The sequence below is a fragment of the Polyodon spathula genome, chromosome 35, assembly GCF_017654505.1.
Source record: "Polyodon spathula isolate WHYD16114869_AA chromosome 35, ASM1765450v1, whole genome shotgun sequence".
In the NCBI taxonomy this organism is placed as follows: domain Eukaryota; kingdom Metazoa; phylum Chordata; class Actinopteri; order Acipenseriformes; family Polyodontidae; genus Polyodon; species Polyodon spathula.
Window position 1 is genome coordinate 5,139,235 of NC_054568.1, and position 17,645 is coordinate 5,156,879.

Below are 17,645 nucleotides of genomic sequence, written 5' to 3' on the forward strand. Positions count from 1 at the left end.
TGCTGCTGCTGCTGCACCCAGTCCTGGGGTTCAGAGCTCCCCTCAATGAAGTCTATTATTATTAATATTGCAATGATCAGGAGCCAGGAGTTTGAGCAGGGTTACAAACTCACACTAGCCCTGCTGCTGCTGCTGCTGCTGCCAGTCCTGGGGTTCAGAGCTCCCCTCAATGAAGTCTAGTATTATTAATATTGCAATGATCAGGATCCAGGAGTTTGAGCAGGGTTAGAAACTCACACTAACTCTGCTGCTGCTGCTGCTGCTCCCAGTCCCTGAACCCCCCCTAGCAGTTTGTTGAAGACTCAACAGTGAATCCATTAACGTTCACCCTCCTTGTGCTCAGGCTCTCTGGTACCACTGCCATGGTCTGAGTGAGGCTGACCTGGGCAATGCTAAAAGAAGCTATCCTCCCGCTGCCTCCGATCTGGAGGTTGACGGTGGTGGAGTAGCTGGTTTTCAGGCCCCCACCTTTGCAGTTATCCTGTGCCAGGTCCCCAGAGCCTAAGCAATGGGTGGAGGATCGGTCAGCCAGACCCACGGGCAAACGCTGGGGGTCGCCCATGTAGGGACACATGATGCTGGATCTGCACGTGCCGCTGGGTGGGTCCAGCTCCAGTGGATCCTCTCTTTTGAGAGAGCAGTCCTCTTTCTCTGTTCCGTACTTGGTTCGAAGCTCTCGGATGGCCGGCCAAGCGAGGGTGGCAATCTCTTGAGCGCTGAGGCCATCAAGGCTGTTGTTGCGACTGACAGACCTCATCGGAGACGTAGCGCCGGGACTCAGGCAAGGGGGGCTGCCGTAAACCCTCCCCAAGGACGACGGTCCCAAATCCTGCTCAATACTGTCCGTGCTGCCCATCATACTTCCACCTGCCTGGGACCTCTGACCGATCCGAGAGGGGCCAGGAGATCCATCTGTGATGCTAATAAAGGGCAGGCTGTTCCCCCCGGGTCTGCGCAGGGACTGGGTAACGCTAGACGGGATGGGGGGCGGGGACGTGAATTGAGGGCTGGTGCAAGGAGGCGTGGAGCAGGCGGAGGACGACCCTGAGCGGTCCTGGGAGCCGAAACACAGAGGAGTGAAGGAACGGGGAGTCGGTTTGGGATGCGAAGGAAGGTGAGGCGGCTTTCCTTTCGAGCTGTCTTGGGTTGGGTGGATGGGCGGGGGTGAGCAGATTCGAGGCCCTGCAGGAGAAGGAGACTGGACCCTTGAACTAGGCTCCGATGCAGAAGAGAAGGGCCTGGTGATGCGGTTATGAGTAGAGGAAGATCTGACAGCACCCACGGAACACACTATCTGAACCAAGGCTGTTTTAGTATCATTGTCAGTATTATTATTATTATTATTATTATTATTATTGCGTGAGAGGTCAAAGCTTTTAGATCCAGCCTTGCAAGCCTGGTGGAGGCTAACCGGCACGATAGGGGACACGGACCTGTGGCTACGGAAGGGCGGTGGGGAGATCATGGGAGCGGGGCTGGGACCAGCGGTGGAAGGGTAGAGAAGCTGTGGCGTGGTGGAGCCGAGTCGGTCGACTTTCTCAGTCAAACCGGGAACAGAGCGGCCCAGGGACTGCCTGTTCGGATAAGCTGGACCCAAAGGGGATTTCCTTCCGGGAGACGGGGATCGGAACCTCAGGGCGGACCCGGAGAGCGGAGGCAAGGACGCGCTGGGTGGCTGGGGCGGCTCGGAGTCCTGCGAGAGGGAAGACTGGAGGCGCCCGTTCCTTTTGGCCAGGCTCTGGCTGATGCAGGAAGCGGCGAGGGATTTGGACAGACCGGCGGAGCTGGAAGGAGATGGGATTCTACGGATGGGAGAGGGAGTCCGAGTTCTCAGGCCAAGGCTGAGAGAGGAGGAGGAGGAGGAGGTCTTCCCTTCCTGTCTTGTCGAGGATGGGATGCAGTCCGGTTTTCTGAGAGGGAGCGGGGAATTTGGGAAGTTGCAGGAATTCTGTTGGGAATGCTGGGGGTTTGATTGCCTCCTGTCCACTGTTGTTTGGTGATCTAGGGACTCCTTAAAACAGGGAGCCGAGGGCTGCAACCTGAAAGAGAAAAGACAGCAAGCCGCTGTTAAATCGACAATAACAGATTTTACAATCTTATTACAACAGCGTTCAATAAAATCAATTCGATCGTATTCATATACAATGGGTCTGCCTTTTATATTAAGGTGCAAGAAATGTAGAAAACGAAACACTTGTGAGTAAATTTTTATGTATTGATTGATCTGAGACATGTCTTCACACAAATCTGTTTTAAAGGGTTGTCTCATTTTATATCTAGCTTAATTTGCACGGTGGACCTTAATAATGTTACTGCTGTTTCGAACTGCATGCTGTTTTCATTTGTGCCAGGCTCACATTCAGCTACTAAAATACACAATGGGTATACATTTATAGAGCCACCTTATATAGCTTCAAAAACCAAAAAATGAACAAACCTTTGGCTAGAGAATCCTTGCCCTTCCAAGTAGAGTGGCAAGCTTCTCCTTCCACTCTGGGTTGGCAGGTAAGGAGGTCTTTGGCTGGTGAACTTTGGCAGGCTTTCCTGCAGCTCAGAGGACTTGACATTTGAAGAGTGTACACCTGATACTTCGCGAGACTGGGGCATTGTTGAAGACGCATTCCCCTGGTCTTCACAGCCGTCTTCCGAAAGACCACTATTCTGCCTGCCTGAAGTCATCTCTTCGGTGGCACACTTTTTGGACAAAGGGTCTTTGGATGTCAAGCAGCAGCTGGTTGGTTTTTTGACAACTTCTGATGGTGCCTCTTGGTTTTGGGCACCAAGCATTTCCAAAGGAGACTGTGGATCAGTTTTTGCCCACAAAGTTGGGGTAGAGTTCCCTAAGGATCGTCTAGTGTAGGATGGCACTGAGGAAGAGGTACAGTGATTCGAAACAGGCGAAAAGGGACTGGACAGGGAGGGTTTCTGTAAGGAATATTGCACCTGACCTTCTGCTGTTTTTGGGTAGACAACCGGCTTCTGTTGCAAAGGATTCCACTTGGACATGGCAAGCTCTGTGCTTTTTGTAGGTAAGATAGGCTTTGGTCTTAGCAGAGCTGGCCGGAATAAACAACTCTCCACATCTTCAGCAACACAAGAACGGCCTTTATCTGTTTGACCCTCAGCTGGTAAAACTGGATCCTGTTTACACAAGTCATCTAATTTGGCCAGGGCAAGAAGTTCTCCGTCCTGAGCGGGTGTCGTCTCTCTTCGCATCGATCCATCATTCAAAGACCGTTCGGCTTCCTCGACTGAACGCAAGAAACCGAAATGTGACGGCTTGTTATTTCCAACATCAGAAGATTCTTCGTTTGCCGAGGAACGCAGCAACTGTTCTGCTTTCCCTATGGACGCGCCAGAACCAGAATCCGACTGACCATCGATTCGGGAACAAGGCGATTTCTCCAACGTGGGCAGTGGGGCTCTGGAAACAGTCTTTTCGTTGTTGGACATTGTTGGATTGAGCATGACTGCAGGATGTCGCTCAGGTTCAGGGTGGCTTTGGGTGGTGGGGACTGCTTCCGTGGAGCTCTGGGAATCCAATTCAAAGTCACCGACTTCTGGAGGGGGATCTGCGCTGGGGGTGACCCAAGATGCCTGCTCAGGTTTTGGAGGATCTGCCTGGAGGATGGTGGCCAGGTTGGCTGGCTCTGTAGATTCTGAAGCCTCTGCATGAGGTTCCACGGGTCCTGGGTGATGGGGTGCTGCTCTTGTGTTGTCGCTCTCTAGCTCCCAGGCGTTCTCCTTGGCTGCAGAGATGATGTACTGGTTCTCTTGAACATAGGTCGTGGAAAGCTGCTCCCGGATGATCACGTGTCCGTACAGCTGCGGTTCTCTCGGGACCCTGAGACCCCCTGCAAGGGAAAGGAGATACAAGTTGAACACATATTGGAATTTCACAAGAAACTTAGACAAATCTTACCGGCATGCTTCTTCAACCCGGTCTCAATGGGGAGCTGTCGTTTCAAAATTACAGGATTACTTTTGATATCTGTTTCAGGTTTCGCCCTGCAATATTCATCATAGTGCATACAGCACCTTCAATAGACTTTTCTGGGCTTCCTTAACAAAGCAGGCATTCAGTTCTGAGCTGTTCTCTTAGTGTGACTTCTAATTTCATGCTGTTTATTATTTCTGCTATTCCCCCCCCCCCCCCCCCACTCGTTTCCAAAAATGATAGTTTTCCGCAATAGAAAAAGGAAAAACATTTTTTTTACCATTTTTATGCTAATAGACTGATACTTCCCTCCGAGCTCACCTGTCACCTTGCAGTCTGGCTGCTTCTCTGTCTCTCCACGCTCCCTCCTCCCTGCCGGCCCCCTGTTCCTCTCCCACACCTTCCTGTGTAGAGGAGTCTTCGAGCAGCCGATCCTGGCGCTGTACATGCGGGCCAGCATCTGCACTTTGCTGATAATCTTCTCAGAGTTCTCCACCAGGCAGAACTCTCCCCCTCCCTCGTACAGACTGATCCCGGTCACATCCGGGGATGGGAACGGGGCAGGATACTCTCGGGAACAGCAGGATTCCTTGTTCAGGCATCTCTCGGAATCCGGGGCGGTTTTACAATGCCCTATTGGAAACGTCATTCTGGCTTTTCTGGAGATTTCATCTCCTCCTTCTACGGCTTCTTTTTTCCTATTTGCTCCTGAGATATCTTCCTGGATAACTAAGTTCCCGGGTGTCTTCGGAAAATCCTTTGCTTTCTTCCCTTCTTTGTCCCTTCTGTCAGCTTTTCTCTCTTTCTCCTTCCACACTTTCATCAGCTCCGTGCATGATCGGTACTCACATTCTGGTTCCTCCTGTCGACAGACCCCTTCTCCTGCTTCTTCTGCACCTTGATTCCTGCCTACCTCCTCCTTCTTCTCCTCCTCCCTCTCTTGATCCAGAGCTTCCCGGAAATCGCTGGTCTCCAATTCTGCCGCGGAGGTCTGCCGGGAGAGGGCCAGCCGTGCTTCCGTCTCACTGGACTCCGACCTCCCCCCCTCTGACTCGCAGATGCTGTCCTGCTGGACGAGGACATGGAACCGGGACACCGAATCCTTGACCAGCCCGGCCGGGATGAAGGAGATGCTATCTCTCCTCTGGAGCTGGGGGACAACCACCTCGCCTGTCTCGTAGTAGTTCTTTATCTTCTCAATCAGGAGGCGGTCGTCTTTGGTTAAAGTTGCTTTGGCTGCAGACTTGGCTGGATCGGAGCAATCAGGAGCCACCACCCCCTGGGCAGGGCCATCCTCTAGGGGAAAGGGTTGGCTAGTCGGTCCCTCGTGGTTTAGTTCCTCGTCGAAGATCGACCTCTCCGGATTTGGCCTCTCTGGTTCTCCAGTTGAAGGGGCCTCTTCCTGCTCCAGTTCTTCTAGCACATGAAGGGGAGAAGGTCCCGACTCTAGCCTGCCCTGGCCTTCCTCTTCCTCTGAAGACTCGCTGGCTGGGGTACGAGGTTCTGGTTCCTTCATTCTCGCTTGTCCCCTTCTCCCCAGCGGCTCTCCCACAGAGGAGTCCTCTTCATCCAGCTCGATGACTTCCAGGGAGGGCCGCAGATCCTCTTCGTTCACTCCCAGTGCCATGGCCCCAGAGTCTGCCGAGGTTTCTTCTTCCAGCATCAGATCCACCTGCAGATGCCCCTTCAAAAGACACCAAGAAAGAAAATGGCACAATCAATTTACATGGCTGGCGTTCTTTTTTTTAGGAGATGGAAGTAAGATCCCATTGCGCAGCTATTTGATCCATTCCTGGTTGTACTGGGAGTTCAATAAGATACACTTCAGCTTGTTGCCTAGACACACTGTGTCTGCTCAGGCTCAAAGTAAAACCTGGAATGGGCCAAACTGCTATTCAATAGGAGTGTTATTTCCATTCCTGATTTATGCAAAAAACATCATACATTATTAATTACAGCCTGTGACACGCATCGCTTTGCAAGAGTCCAGTTTCACCTATTTTATCACAAGCATTCAAAACACAGCGACAGCATCCTGATATAAGGGATCATTTTATATTCAGTTTTTTTTTATTTATTTTTTTTAACAGTGCTAGTTTGGCAGGACTGCAGGAACCGAACCTGTACCTCTGGAGGCTGGGCTATTTCATTGCCCCCTGCCTCACCCAGCTCCCGTTCCCGGCTCTGGTTGATAAACTCCAGGATTTCCTCTGTGATGGAGAGGGTGGGGCGTTCCTCCTCTTCCTCTTCCTCTTCCTCCTCCTCCTCCTCCTCCTCCTCTCCCCCCCTGGTCTCTACCTCGATGATGGAGGAGGCCAGCGTGCTGGTGCTGATGGAGGAGCAGACTGGATCAAGGGCATTGTGCAGCTCTCCCTCGCTGCCTGCGTTCTGCAAGGACATGCATTGGAAACATTTTACATGAACACAAAATAGGACCAATTACTAGGGGTGTGCTGATACCCTTTAAGAAGTATTTCCCGGCAGGCACTGTATGTATTCATTCACTGATGTGTTTAAATAGTCAATAAGCACAGTGACCAACAGGGCCTAGGGGGTGAGCAACTGCTGCTGCAGATTCCCTTCCAATAGGACCTTGTTTGTTTTACATCTCAAACGAAGCATTGGAAGCCCTTACCTTCAGCTTCACTGCTGTCCAGGAATCCCGTTGAGAGAGGAGACAAAACAGAGGGAAGGAAAAAAAAAAAGTGTTAAAACCTTTTAATTCACACACGCAATCAGTTAATTAAATCAATCACTTTGACTTTTACCAGCTGGAGTTTCAACCCGCTAAAGTTATAAAGACGATTTTACAAAAGGGGAGGGTTGTTCACGTTCGAACGTTCACTTAAAAAAAATATTAAACGATTATCCCAAAAAAAAAAAAAAAAAAAAAAAAGCGATTTGCACTTACAGTTCTGTCGAAATGCTTTCTCGATCTCCTTCGCCGGAGCTGCAAGAGAGAGAGAGAGAGAGAGAGAGAGTCATCACTCGGGAGTCATCACACAGCAGCGACACAGATGTCTCTACAGCTGTAGCTAAAGGTTTTACAATTTTAGGATAAAAAACTGGATCTTATATTTAACATAATTTAAATCAAAGAAACTACTAAATGATCTTGCAAAAGTCTACCGGTAGCCATAATAGTAATACTGTGTTCAAGACGTCACATTTTTGAAATGTCAGTTTTTCGTTAAGCACGTGGAAAACTCTAAAGCGGTGTGTAATTGAATCTGTTAGCGCAACATTATTCAGCAGCTTTCATTCGACTTTATGAAGTAAAATTAGTTCATTCTATGAGGGTGGTGCGAAACTGGCCAGAGCTGTATGTATAGATAGAGATAGAGAAATATCCGTTTGAAAAGACGGATAGTTCCAGGTTTAAATGATTAAAAAGTTTCGGAGAACTCCTAGAAAAGGAAATGCAGTGCATTCTCTTTCTGAAGGGCTTTGGAAAAGTCCTGTCTCTGTGACTCACCAGACTGCCTCCTGCCTCTCCTGTAAGGGGTGCTCCCCTCTACACTGAGCGCAGACACGTAACTCCTGGACTTCTCTGGGCTGTACAGAAACTCTGGAGGCTCTAGGGATTGACAACAACACAGTTAGCATTCACTGAGACTGCTGGACTATACAGCTAACCCTGCTCACTGTGACTGGACTGTACCGCTAACCCTGCTCACTGTGACTGGACTATACAGCTAACCCTGCTCACTGTGACTGGACTATACAGCTAACCCTGCTCACTGTGACTGGACTATACAGCTAACCCTGCTCCCTGTGACTGGACTATACAGCTAACCCTGCTCACTGTGACTGGACTATACAGCTAACCCTGCTCACTGTGACTGGACTATACAGCTAACCCTGCTCACTGTGACTGGACTATACAGCTAACCCTGCTCACTGTGACTGGACTATACAGCTAACCCTGCTCACTGTGACTGGACTATACAGCTAACCCTGCTCACTGTGACTGGACTATACAGCTAACCCTGCTCACTGTGACTGGACTATACAGCTAACCCTGCTCACTGTGACTGGACTATACAGCTAACCCTGCTCACTGTGACTGGACTATACAGCTAACCCTGCTCACTGTGACTGGACTATACAGCTAACCCTGCTCACTGTGACTGGACTATACAACTAACCCTGCTCACTGTGACTGGACTATACAGCTAACCCTGCTCACTGTGACCACGGTTCTGTAAATCATACCTGATTGGCGTCTCCCTCTGTGGTAACCCCTGCAATCGCCCAATCGGGGAGAGGGGGCGGGCTTCCCGAGGGTCTCGGAGTTGAACTGCATGGCTTGTGGATCTGTCAATGAAAAGCACATCATTTTTACATTCCAGGAAGCCTGGGCTAGGTCTAGGTGGCGCAGACAGATCTGGCAAGGGTGCAAGTGTATTTCGGTGGTCCTGGCTATCCTTACTGGACCTTATACTGGAAATATGCCACGCATTGTACTGTGGCATTCCTTATTGAGGCTGTAGCAGGCAGGGCAGCTTCATAATTACCACCTAGTGTACCACCTGAACTTAGCGATACAGAGGGACTTGTGCCAGGGCTTTACTTACATGGTGAGCCGTTATCTCCCAGCACTTGTCTGGCCTGAAAAATATTTGAAAAAATAAATAAATAAAAAGGTGTTAAAACCAAGGATTGCGCATGCTTCATAAAAAAGTTACAAAATAAATTCAAGGTAAAATTATTAAGAATCTCAGCAGCCGCTGAAGACGACACCAGCCGAAACGTCTGTCTGCTTGACTGAATATTTGCACTAGTTTTGCCCAAAGTAAAGAGGTTTAGCGAAGGTTAGAGGTCAGAGTTTGTGCAAAGAACAGTAGGCGCGATTAAAAGATTGTCAAGCTGTGGATATCACTGCAGAGACCCAATTAATAAAGCATCCTGTAGCTAGAGTCTTATTATTAATATTTAAGAACAGACCTCCCACCTACCCCCTCCCAAATCCACAACTAATTATCCCGGGAAGAGATGGGATAATTGCTCGCTGATATTCCACAGAACTCTCACTCTTAAGTTTGTACCTGGGCCCTTCACTCTGTAGCCCAGAGTCTCTAGTTTTTGGTTTAATCAAGCAGGGATGGGAATGAGACTCCTATTGCAGAGCAGTTTCATCCATTCCAGGTTTTACTATGAGCTTGACCCAGTGTGTATAGATAACAAGCTCAGGTGTGTCTTATTAAACTCACAGTGAAACCAGGAATGGATCACACTGCTATGCAACGGGAGTCTCACTTTCATCCCTGTGTTTGCTCAGTACGGGTGCAACAGACCCAGGGTGGCGTGCCAGTTCAGATTCAGTCCTGACCTTCTGTGGCAGGGAGGCAAGGTGATTCTCCACGATCAGCCTCTTCAGATAGTGCAGCCAGAGACGCCTCTCCTCCTGGTTCCTCGTCTGAAACAAACACAGCGTGAGCCGAGAGTCCCAACACCCAGCACTCAAACAGGAATCCTCCAGCAAAGACAAGGAGCCCATAACGGTGATGCTAGCTCAACCTTTCATCTCATTTGAATTTGCTCTTAGTGATTAGTGATACCATGGCTATCTAGCTAGCTCTCCTTTTATAGTATCTATTTATCTATAGTAGGTATGCATTCACACTACTACAAGAATACAAGCTGTCTATAAGAATATTTTATTGTGTGTGTTACTGGAGTTTGAAGCTTGTGAGACGCATACTGAAGCTGGTACTGAAGCGTGGAGATTGATGCATTAAAAGGCGTGGTCCAGCTGTTTCCCAGTCTCTCACCTGCACGATGTACTGCTGCTTGGGGATGGTCTGGTCTGACACTTTGAAGCTCAGAGGGTCTTTCAGGTTTTCAGACAGCAGGAGGTTACAGCACTGCAGGGAGAGGGAGAGGGAGAGGGAGAGGGAGAGGGGAGAAGGAGGCAAGGATAAAGTGAACACAAGAGCACACGAAAAAGTCAAACAGCTGAGTTATGCATTTATAATATCATGCTTTCTTAATGTCTACTTATGTAGACATTTTTATTGGTATGCTTTGAAGTTCTGATCTATATCTATATCTAATATATATATATATGAGAGAGAGAGAGAGGGAGAGAGAGAGAGAACAATGCGCTACAGATCTGTGCAATGAGAGAGGACAGGCTGTGTTCTGCTTACAAAGATGTGGGTGCTGTAGATGAAGCTGTCGCCTCTCTTCTTGGCGATCAGGAGCATCTTGTCAAAGAGGAAGAAAGCTCGCTCTTTCTTGACCCGTTGGACCCGGAAGGTCCCCTCCAGAACCAGCTCTCCGAACCCGCTGAGGTCCGGACCGGCCCAGTTCAACAGGACACTCTCGATCTCCTGTGAGCAGACACACACACACACAGAACCACAAGAGGGCGCACATTCAATACACAGCAATCATCGAGTGCAATGATAACACAATGGAACTCAAAAGCATGTGAAAACACAGGGAGAGAACAGACCTGATGTCAGTTATAATTCCCCCAGCTTCAGAGTAAGTCGATTCTAACTATAAAAAATACTGCATTCTCTTCTCACGCATTATTCTCTAGCTAATGTTAGGTCGCCACCCCTTGGTGGCTGGCTGACTGACCTGCAGTCTGACGGCATGCTCCTGCTTCCTCTTCATGTCGTTGATGTACCAGGCTACTGCCGTCATGGTGATAAGAGCCTCCTCGATGACCTCATAGCCCGGCTGGCTCTTATCAAAGTGCTTCAACAGCTCCTGAGAGACATACACACACACACACACGAGGGTGAATCCACCCATCATTACTGGAGTCCTGGAGAACTTCAAAACTCTCCATCACAAATCAAAAGTAAAACTATGGTTCCTGGCCTCTGTGATCATTACCTGCAGCAGGAGGTGGTATTTTAGTATCCTCTGCACTGGCTTCAGCAGGTAGGTCTCCAGGGGCAGGGAGTGGGACAGGCTGGTCTGACGCTCACGGAAGAAACGCACCAGGCTCTCAGACTTCATAGACTCCCGTAACACTGCCACCGAGCTGGGGGGAGAGAGAGGGGCAGAGGAGGAAGAGGAGTGATGGTAGGAGAGGAGGGAAAGAGAAAGAGATGGAACGGAAGAAAACAATTCAACAATTAAAAATGACAATGTAACTACAAAACTATACACAGTGCACATTTTGATCTCTCTATCCAGCTATAAATTTGAGCTGCTGAATGTTGAGGGACAGGAAGCAGACTTGCAGGTATTCATAAAGGAACCCTGGTGACAATAAAGGGTTAAGTCCGTCAAGCGATCAGATCGAGAGAGAGAGACTTACTTGGGGTAGTTCATGCAGTACAGCGTATAAATGTCAAAGGCTTCACTCTGCAAAGTGAAAGGAAAGGGAACATACAAATTAGCTGCTCCTCAGCAGAAAAGCAGGTTTTTTTTTTTTACTGCACAGATCAGTCTCGTGTTCTGCTGTACTGAAGGGAGTTCACACACGGTTTAGAGTTTAGAGTCCACAGCTGGCTTTGAAATACTGAAAAGCCCTGGGGGTCTCGACCCCTATCTCCGCCCCTCGGGATAAGAGAAGGATATTGACCCCCCCAGGTGGTCCAGCTGTCACTCACCCTCTCCACGAAGCACTCCGCGATGGCTGCTGCGTGGCTGCATCTCTCCAGATCCTCCAAGAGCTCGCTGCCAGAAAGAAACAGAACAAGGGGGAGGGTCAATCCTGGTCCCGCTGATCAAACACATTGACCCTTCAAATCATCCAGTCTTCCTCTGTACAGCTCGCCTTTGCTTCCTGTGCTCAATCTGAAGCCAGCGAGTTTAAGAGAGTACAAATTGTTTTCAGAGCTCCTTTTGGCAAGACATTAAACACCCTTCTCTCTCTCTCTCTCTGCTGTCTCTCAGACATGTTCTGGGCAGCTCAAAGGCGCCAAAATCTTCAAAAAAAATTATACTAAAAAGCACTTTTGTGTCTGTCTTCATTGCCATTGCAGTGTGTCTGTCTGCCTAACATCGTTCAGCAACAGTGTAGAATGGTGCAGATTCATTTTTTATTTGTATTTATATATATATATATCACACAATCCACCTGGGTGACATTAGCAGAGCCCCTTCTCCTAAAAATAAATTGAGTTAGAAGAAAATATGGAGCTTGGAGGAGCTCCAGAGATGAAGAGCGTTTGAACGTTTCCAAACCGCAGAGCGGAGGACGAGGAATGCCATGTTTTGGGCTCTGCAACGCTGCCTGCAGGGCACACAGATGTTACGTACTCTGCTTGCTACAGTAATGCAGCGCCAGCCTGTTTCATGCATAACGGAAAATGTGTGCGAATCTGGAGAGGCAAGGTGGCGCTAGCAAAGTGAGACAGCAGGCTAGTTTCCTTTCACCTTTCTCTAGAGGCCTGCAATCTAGGGGCTGCAGACAGACAGTGGGCTAATTCCCTAGCTTCTCATACCCATCTTCGGGGCCTGGGTTCAAACCTACTACACAAACTCGGTCGTCAACTGCTTACCTCTTCAGCCAAATCCCTGAACACAACAGCATGCAATCTGTTACACTTTGACAACTTTTAAAAAAGTCCATAACAAACGTTACCACAGGGAAAGTCTTTTGAAAGAAGATGCATTGCCTGCCAGCTGACAGCTGCAACATTTAATTATAAATAAAAAAATAATAAAAGTTACACGCTTGGCTGGCAATGAGACACAAACAGCCCAGGGAGGCTGTCAGGCTGTTCCACCTTCTCCGAGTCTATCTGTGAATTATAATGCAACAGGGTTGCTGTAGGACTTGGCTCTGGAGTACGGAAATGACTCCATCGTGTTACTGGCGAGTCTGCCAGAACGAATGTGGATTGCCGGGCAGATCGTGGCTGTTGCTTTAAAATAAATCTGTAAGGGTGGGATAGAATTTAGGACTATTTGTGGACAGCCAAGGCTTGTTCTGTCTTTGATCAGAATTACTCTTATGCATTAATCTAGTTGAGTGGTGCTTTTGGCAAGTTAAAATGACTTGTGTAGAGCTGCACAAACAGATTACTGAGACTGAGCTCTCCACAGAAATCAGGGGGGGGTCGCTGGCGTCCACATCGGGCCGAGTCACCACTCAGAGCGAAAGCAGTGAAGCAGCAGCTGCCTGGGTTTGTGATGATCGCTGCTTCTCTCTGTGGAGGAGAACAGTGACCCACACAAACAGAATGTCCTTAACCAAGTTTAAGACTCCCATTGCATAACAGATCCTTTTCTGGTTTTACTTTGACTTTAATAAGTCACACCTGAGCTTGGGCTGATCAGACCTGTAGTAAACACGATAATGGTTGAAGCTGCTGTGCAATGGAGTCTTCTCTGCATCCCTGCAGGTTAGTGCAAACTCAGACTAGCAGTCCTGGCAAGAGAGGAGGGAGGACAACGTTTTTAAGCAACATGGTTGGAACTAAATTAAAAACAGCCGGCTTTCACAGTGAGTCTGAGGGGGGGGTAAAAATACAGAGTGGTACCAAACAGCTGAGATTCTCTCCCTTCTCCCCCCTATCCAACGTCGCCTTCGTTGTCTACCTCTCTCGTTTCGCTCTCCCTCTCTCCTCTTCGGTCCTCTCTCTCTTTCCCTCTCTCCCCCTCTCTCTCCTCTCTCTCTCCTCTCTCCTCTCCCTCCCTCTCCCTCTCTCTCTCTCCTCTCTCCTCCCCTCTCTCCTCTCTCTCCTCTCCCCTCCCCTCTCTCTCTCTCCCCTCTCTCTCCTCTCCTCTCTCCTCTCTCCTCTCCTCTCTCTCCTCTCTCCTCTCTCTCCTCTCTCTCTCTCTCTCTCTCCCTCTCTCCTCTCTCTCCCTCTCTCCTCTCCTCCTCTCTCTCTCTCTCTCTCTCTCTCTCCTCTCCCTCTCTCCCCTCTCTCCTCTCTCTCTCCTCTCCCTCTCTCCCTCTCTCCTCCTCTCTCTCCTCTCCCCTCTCCCCTCTCTCTCTCTCTCTCCTCTCTCCTCTCTCCTCTCCTCTCCTCTCTCTCTCCTCTCTCTCCTCTCCTCTCTCTCTCTCTCTCTCTCGTTGTGTCGGTGGACACAGCCACCCTCCTGTTGGTCGCAGTAAAAGCTGGAGCCAAACCCACAATTGCTGCAAACCCAACCCAAGCTGCTCCAGATACCCCCGCCTGCACTGGAGCTCAGAGTCAGGAGGTGAATGAGGGGCCAAAGCCTTCAATTGACAGCTACATTTTTATATAAATATTTATTTCTCTTTAAATCGAATGTCACAGTCTGTCTGCATTGCCATTGAAGATTTCTTGGCAAGTGTTAGGTAAGAACAGTGTGGTGTACAGATTGCAGCGCCACTGTAGCGCCCCCTGTCTGCCTATTGGAAAGCTACATGTAAACCAGCCCTTGCCTGTTGAACTCGTAGATGTCTTCTATGTTGCAGAACAGGGTGCTGACTTCATCTGTCTTCAATGGCAGGTCTCCACAGTCTATAATGCACCCCAGATAGTCCTGGAAAACACAACAAGAGACCAGAGTCACACGTGTTCATGTCCACTAGGGGGTGTTACAGTATGAAAGAAAGAAAGAAAGAAAGAAAGAAAGAAAGAAAGAAAGAAAGAAAGAAAGAAAGAAAGAAAGAAAGAAAGAAGCAGTAAGTGAGAAAAGAAGGACAAGGGAAATGAAAGAAAGAAAGAAATTCCCCTGCAGTAAAAGATTATTTGGATCCGATTCAAACTTTCCTCGGCTCACTTTGTTATAAGAGTTTGGTTTCACACTGCCTCTCAGATCCCCCCCTCTCTCTCAGCTCTCATGTCCAGACACTTCCTCCTTGTGTATTTCTTTCCTAATTAGACTACCCCTCTGCTCTCTGTGTAAAGAGCCAGTGTCACTAATCTATACACTTAACCAACACTATAAACACTGAGACACAGAGCTCAACATGCACACACACACACACACACACACTGACACACACTCAGAGGTGACCAGGTCAATTCCTTGTGCTTTCGGGTTATATCACTTTTTTCTGCCCTGGGAAACTGACTTGAGTGTCTGTCTCAGGAAAAGTCATCTTTGACCTGCTGCCCACTAGTCAGCCGCCCCCCTGACTCATTAAGCCCTCCCAGTAAGGGTGCACAGGCCTTGGGAAGAGGCTGCTAGGAAAGCAGTAGGCTTCAAGGTATCGCTGGAGGCCACCTGGCTGATTTCTGGTTCAATGTATTTTTTATTTTTTTTAGTTTAGACCCTGACTACAAAAAATTACTAAAAAAATTAACAAAAAACAAAACGTTTCTTAATTTCTTCAGATCAAATGGTTCTGAGATCAACTAGCTACTAGGAGTTACCAGACCTCTCTGTGCTTTACAATGCTTCCCTATGCTTTACCAGACCTCTCTGTGCTTTACAATGCTTCCCTATGCTTTACCAGACCTCTCTGTGCTTTACAATGCTTCCCTATGCTTTACCAGACCTCTCTGTGCTTTACAATGCTTCCCTATGCTTTACCAGACCTCTCTGTGCTTTACAATGCTTCCCTCTGCTTTACCAGACCTCTCTGTGCTTTACAATGCTTCCCTATGCTTTACCAGGCCTCTCTGTGCTTTACAATGCTTCCGTATGCTTTACCAGGCCTCTCTGTGCTTTACAATGCACATGGTTTATTACACTTTACTGTGGAACACTTTTACGAGGAGAAATCTGTGTTTTTAATGGTTACTAACATGATGCTGCCAAGAAGCTTTTAACAAAACATTCAAGACTGCATTTTTTTACTTTTGCGTGTGTGAGCCGAGCCAGAGGAACCATAAACTTGTATGCATCCCGGGCGTGTTTCGCTCTAGTTTGGCTGAAGAGCAGAGTTTTAAAGAGCTATGACTTTCCCACCTCTATCCTTCTCCCATACTCTAAATAAAATAACACGACGCTCAGTCGCTACTTGCTCTTCAATTGTAGGCTGCAGCGTTTATCACAAGCGCGTCAGGGTCATTTACTCCAAATTACCGGAACTCTGTTTCCAAGCACTTAAGCAGAACTAATCTGTTCAAGCTTCAGCAGACAGAAGGACACTGGCCTCAAGAAAATCAGAGGAAAAAGGGGTGTAGAGATCACTCAGTGGGTAATGCTCTTAACCTGGGTTCAGATTTGTGCAATTAACCTACCTCTGTGCTTGATTCGAAAGAGGTCTCGTTCATTTCCATCAGCAGCAGATCTCAGATCAAAACCATTTCAAATCCGTCTGTCTGTCTGGAGACTAAACTGCTCCCTCCCTCACCCCCCTAAGAGAAAGGGTGCTCCCTCTGTTTTTTTAAACCGCTGTTCTAAATTTGACAATGAACAATACAACGGAAAATCGAGGAACAAAAACTCAAAGCGCACAAACAAACTCAGTTAAATGACAAATATATAAAAAAAATATGATATTGGGTTTTTTAGACTCGAAGACGCCCCCCCTTGAGCTACCCTAGGTCATCTCGACCTTTGTGGGGTAACACCCCTCCCCCCACCCCTACCCCTTCTCCCCCCTAACATGCCCTCAATTTCCTGTCCTATTTGGCTGAGGTACATGAACAAGTTGATTCGTTCCCCCTCTACTTCCACGACTGCAAAACAACATCATCTCAAAAAAAGAGTGAAAATATAACCACTCAGCTGTGCTGGACTGGACTAGACTGCACACCATGCAACAGACTGCTCCCCTGCCTCTGTTTCAAACAGGGGAGAGGGGACCGACTGTAAAATTCCCACCCAATTCTCCTTTCACAAAGGTCCTCTCACCTCCACGATGCTCTTCAAGTCCTTCACATAGGCCTGCTCTGTCTCCACGATCTCCAGGACCACCCTCTCCTCTCGGGTCAGCTTGGCCCGGCCTTCCTTTTGGCTGGCCCAGGGAGAGGGAGGGTGCCTGGGGAGGACCCCTGCCGGACTCAGCTCCAGCTGGGAGACAGGGGTGAGGTCCAGGCTGATGTCGCTGCCATTGCGCTGGGGCGCGGGGTACTGAGGGGTGCTGCCGTAGGGGAGAGACCCCCCCAGGGAGCCCCTGCTCCCGAAGGAGGCGGAGGAGGCAGAGGAGCTGAGACTGACCGGGCGGTCGCTGTCCGAGCAGACCGTGTTGACCGACGTGCAGCTCCCTCTGGACAGCGGCTCGGAAGAGGCCATTCGAGCGACGATACCACCCAGAGAGGAAACGGAGGAGGGGCGAGGGGGAGCTGGGGGCGGAAGAGGAGACAGATTCTGTACCACCTGACTTCCACACAAAGGCCAGAGATGGGAAACGAGACTCCTATTGAGCAGCAGTGTCACCCAGTCCAGGTTTTACCAAGTGCTTGATTAGCCGCAGTGTACAGGTAACAAGCTCAGGTGTGTCTTATTAAAACCTTAGTAAAATCCAGAACGGATCAAAACTGCTGTGCAACGGGAGTCTTATTCCCATCACTGCAATAGCGGTACATGCAGCAAGATACAACAGCACTCTCTGTGACGACTGGAAGTCATTCTCAGCGTCTTTCCCAATCCGTTTCATTGGAGTCCTGAGCAAACACCCATGTGAACTTTAGAATCAAAACAGCACAAGTGTTCAGTTTGCAAAGTTTTCAAAGCAGAAGCCGAGGCACAGAAAAGCCTTTCCCTACAATGTTTAATTGAGGCTTAAACATGCCTCTCTGTACACTGTACAGAATACTCTACGAGCATCACTCTGTTTATTTCACTCATAAATAACCATTTCAGGGGGGGCTCACCAGAGATATTCTGCCTCCTCCTCATTCGTCGAATTACCACAGCGCTGCAGGAA

The 17,645-nt window shown here is 48.8% G+C and overlaps 1 protein-coding gene across 7 annotated transcripts in view; it reads right to left on the reverse strand.

Moving 5' to 3' along the window:
- Nucleotides 1-211: 211 nt before the first annotated feature.
- The window catches only part of LOC121303824, a 27,157-nt gene continuing 9,723 nt past the window's right edge, over nt 212-17,645 (reverse strand). For 3 of the 7 annotated variants that reach the window (XM_041234631.1, XM_041234632.1, XM_041234630.1), the window contains 19 exons: nt 17,593-17,645; nt 16,631-17,061; nt 14,265-14,365; nt 11,515-11,581; nt 11,220-11,266; nt 10,790-10,940; nt 10,529-10,660; nt 10,090-10,272; nt 9,712-9,804; nt 9,270-9,356; nt 8,515-8,548; nt 8,153-8,254; nt 7,413-7,514; nt 6,849-6,887; nt 6,573-6,586; nt 6,059-6,325; nt 4,259-5,621; nt 2,438-3,854; nt 212-2,039 (listed from right to left, as the gene is read on the reverse strand). The exon at nt 17,593-17,645 is cut by the window's right edge and continues 17 nt beyond it. In XM_041234631.1, coding sequence (XP_041090565.1) covers nt 284-2,039; nt 2,438-3,854; nt 4,259-5,621; nt 6,059-6,325; nt 6,573-6,586; nt 6,849-6,887; nt 7,413-7,514; nt 8,153-8,254; nt 8,515-8,548; nt 9,270-9,356; nt 9,712-9,804; nt 10,090-10,272; nt 10,529-10,660; nt 10,790-10,940; nt 11,220-11,266; nt 11,515-11,581; nt 14,265-14,365; nt 16,631-17,061; nt 17,593-17,617 — 6,411 coding nt within the window. In that variant the 5' untranslated portion in view covers nt 17,618-17,645 and the 3' untranslated portion in view covers nt 212-283. The remainder of the gene's footprint in view (nt 2,040-2,437; nt 3,855-4,258; nt 5,622-6,058; nt 6,326-6,572; nt 6,587-6,848; nt 6,888-7,412; nt 7,515-8,152; nt 8,255-8,514; nt 8,549-9,269; nt 9,357-9,711; nt 9,805-10,089; nt 10,273-10,528; nt 10,661-10,789; nt 10,941-11,219; nt 11,267-11,514; nt 11,582-14,264; nt 14,366-16,630; nt 17,062-17,592) is intronic. The other 4 variants (XM_041234626.1, XM_041234633.1, XM_041234628.1 and 1 more) reach the window with 3 other exon arrangements.